Raw genomic sequence first — 2,440 nt, forward strand, 5'->3', positions numbered from 1 at the left:
ACACTCGAAGTAGATTGGTCCCTCTAAGCGAGATCCCAATTTCGTCGGTCATCCGACATGACGTCTCCGTTCCCATACGTAACCGAGACGTTTTGTTATTTACATTTACATTATATTTAAATTTTGTAATTTAGCAGACGCTTTTATCCAAAGCGACTTACAAATGAGGACAATAGAAGCAATCAAAACCAACAAAAGAGCAATAATAATGCAAGTGCTATATTAGTATATTATTATAGTGTTATATTTTAATTTCACAAAGAAATGTGCAGCATTTTGTCCAAGCAATAATAAAAGGACACATTTAATTTATAATTTGTCTTAAATAAATATCATTTAAAATAAATAAATAATCGTGAATCGAATCGTGAAATCAAAATCGTGAATAGAATCGAATCGTGAGTTGAGTGAATCGTTACATCCCTACACTGAATGTAAACAGTGTATGCTGTTCTGTGTCCAAATGTCTGTCCTGTTCTGTCTGTTCTGTCCAAAATGGCGCCAGGGTGACGCGGAGACGACGAATTGTTGAATAAAGTCGTTTTTTTGTTGTTGTTGTGCTGGGCAACGATTAATCGCATCCAAAATAAAAGTTTTTTTGTACATAATATATGTGTGTGTACTGTGTTTATTTATTATGTATATTTAAAGACACACACATACAGTATATATTTAGAAAATTTAAACATGTATTTACATGTTCATATAATTTATATTATACATAAATATATTTAATATATAAGCATAACATATTTTACTTAAATATATACATGCACTTGTATTTATTTATATATACATAATAAATATACACAGTACACACACATATATTATTTACACAAAAACTTTTATTTCGGATGCGATTAATCTCGATGAATCATTTGACGGCACTATTTTTTTCTTTTGCGCACAAAAAGTATTCTCGTAGCTTCGTAAAATTACGGTTGAACCCCTGCTGTCACATGGATTATTTTAACGATCTCCTTGCTACATTTCTGGACCTGGATCATTGCGGTCTATGGGAGGGTCAGAGAGCTGTCAGAATTAATCAAAAATATCTTAATTTGTGTTCCAAAGATGAACGGAGGTCTTACGGGTTTAGAACGACATGAGGGCGAGTAATTAATGACAGAATTTTCATTTTTGGGTGAACCAACCCTTTAATATATCTAATGTTAAAAACAGTTTTTGCTGCTTGATATTTTTGTGGAAACAGTGATTTTTTTTTCCAGAAGATAAATATTGTAACATTACGCATGTCTTATGTTTATTTGTCAAAAACTATTTTAATAAAAAAATATTTTTATAAAAATTAATTACAAAAACTATTTCATGGTCACTAAGATTTACAATGCTGGTAAATTCACTTGCCAAGCTCCTACATTGATTTAGCGTTAATAAAAACACGAAAAGGACACTAAAGTCATACAGCACTCTTACCTGTAAAGAGGTAATAGATCCACTGTGGCCCTGCAGGACCGCCACTGGGGCACAAGTACGAAGGCACCAGACTCTAATGGTTTTGTCGCAGCTCCCGGCCGCAATAAGGGTATTCTCAAAGTTAACTGCTAGATCTGATATCTCAGCATAATGTCCTCTGAGAGTAGAGTGAAGCCTTCCGTCAAAAGAGGACCAGATCTTCACCAAGGCATCGTCGGAACCCTGAGGGTCAGGAAATGAACAGGGCCACGTGTCAGATGGCAAAGACCAAGAGATGAGCCTGAGGGTACTCCAAAAGATTTTTGATGCTCACCGTAAAAATCCTGGATCCTGTTCGATCAAAGGCGATACAGTACACGGCAGAGAGATGTCCCAGGATCCTCCTGTGCATCTTCATGTGCTGATAATTGCTGACAGGGTTGATAGAGCTGAAGCGCTGAGCTCCAGTGAGCTCTCTGCCTCGGCACACCTCCACTACAATCACAGAGAGGAAATTCACTCAGAGCGCTCAACATTTAATTTCTCTGTTTGCCAAGACACAAGTCAAATACATTCAACAGGGATCAGGGATGGCTAGGAGCCAGAGTGAGAGGAAAGTCATGCTGTGGAAAGTTCATCATCTTACATCAGCATGTAATGTCATGGATGCAATTAAAGCATCATCCTTCCAAACCCAATTCCTTGCCAGTCCTTTTGACATCTGATCCTCACTTAAAAATATTAATATTACAAATTTTCTACTGATTGAGAGAGGAAATACTGCAGTATATTGACTCAGAATGCCCTATTTTACTGTCATGATGAGTGAATATTGTCAAAAAATACCACACTAAATAGTGACTAAACATGACCCCTTTTAATACATGTTAACCAGGAGTCACTCATTTCTAATCACGGCATCGTCTGATAAAATCAACATGCATCTACACTAAAGAGCGGCTATGCGGTTGTTTTGGCTATATTAAAGTTGCTTTTTCGTCTCATGCAGCGCACTGCCTGCGTC

At 36.6% G+C, this 2,440-nt stretch overlaps 1 protein-coding gene across 4 annotated transcripts in view; it reads right to left on the minus strand.

Moving 5' to 3' along the window:
* The window catches only part of brwd1 (bromodomain and WD repeat domain containing 1), a 40,560-nt gene that overhangs the window by 28,684 nt on the left and 9,436 nt on the right, over positions 1-2,440 (minus strand). The window contains exons 7-8 of one of the 4 annotated variants that reach the window (XM_016541952.1): positions 1,751-1,911; positions 1,438-1,659 (exon numbers count right to left, since the gene is read on the minus strand). The exons of the other annotated variants lie outside the window; for them this stretch is intronic. Coding sequence (XP_016397438.1) covers positions 1,438-1,659; positions 1,751-1,911 — 383 coding nt within the window. The remainder of the gene's footprint in view (positions 1-1,437; positions 1,660-1,750; positions 1,912-2,440) is intronic. 4 annotated transcript variants of the gene reach the window in all.

Source organism: Sinocyclocheilus rhinocerous, unplaced genomic scaffold (assembly GCF_001515625.1).
Source record: "Sinocyclocheilus rhinocerous isolate Xijiao unplaced genomic scaffold, SAMN03320098_v1.1 scaffold1270, whole genome shotgun sequence".
Classification (NCBI taxonomy): domain Eukaryota; kingdom Metazoa; phylum Chordata; class Actinopteri; order Cypriniformes; family Cyprinidae; genus Sinocyclocheilus; species Sinocyclocheilus rhinocerous.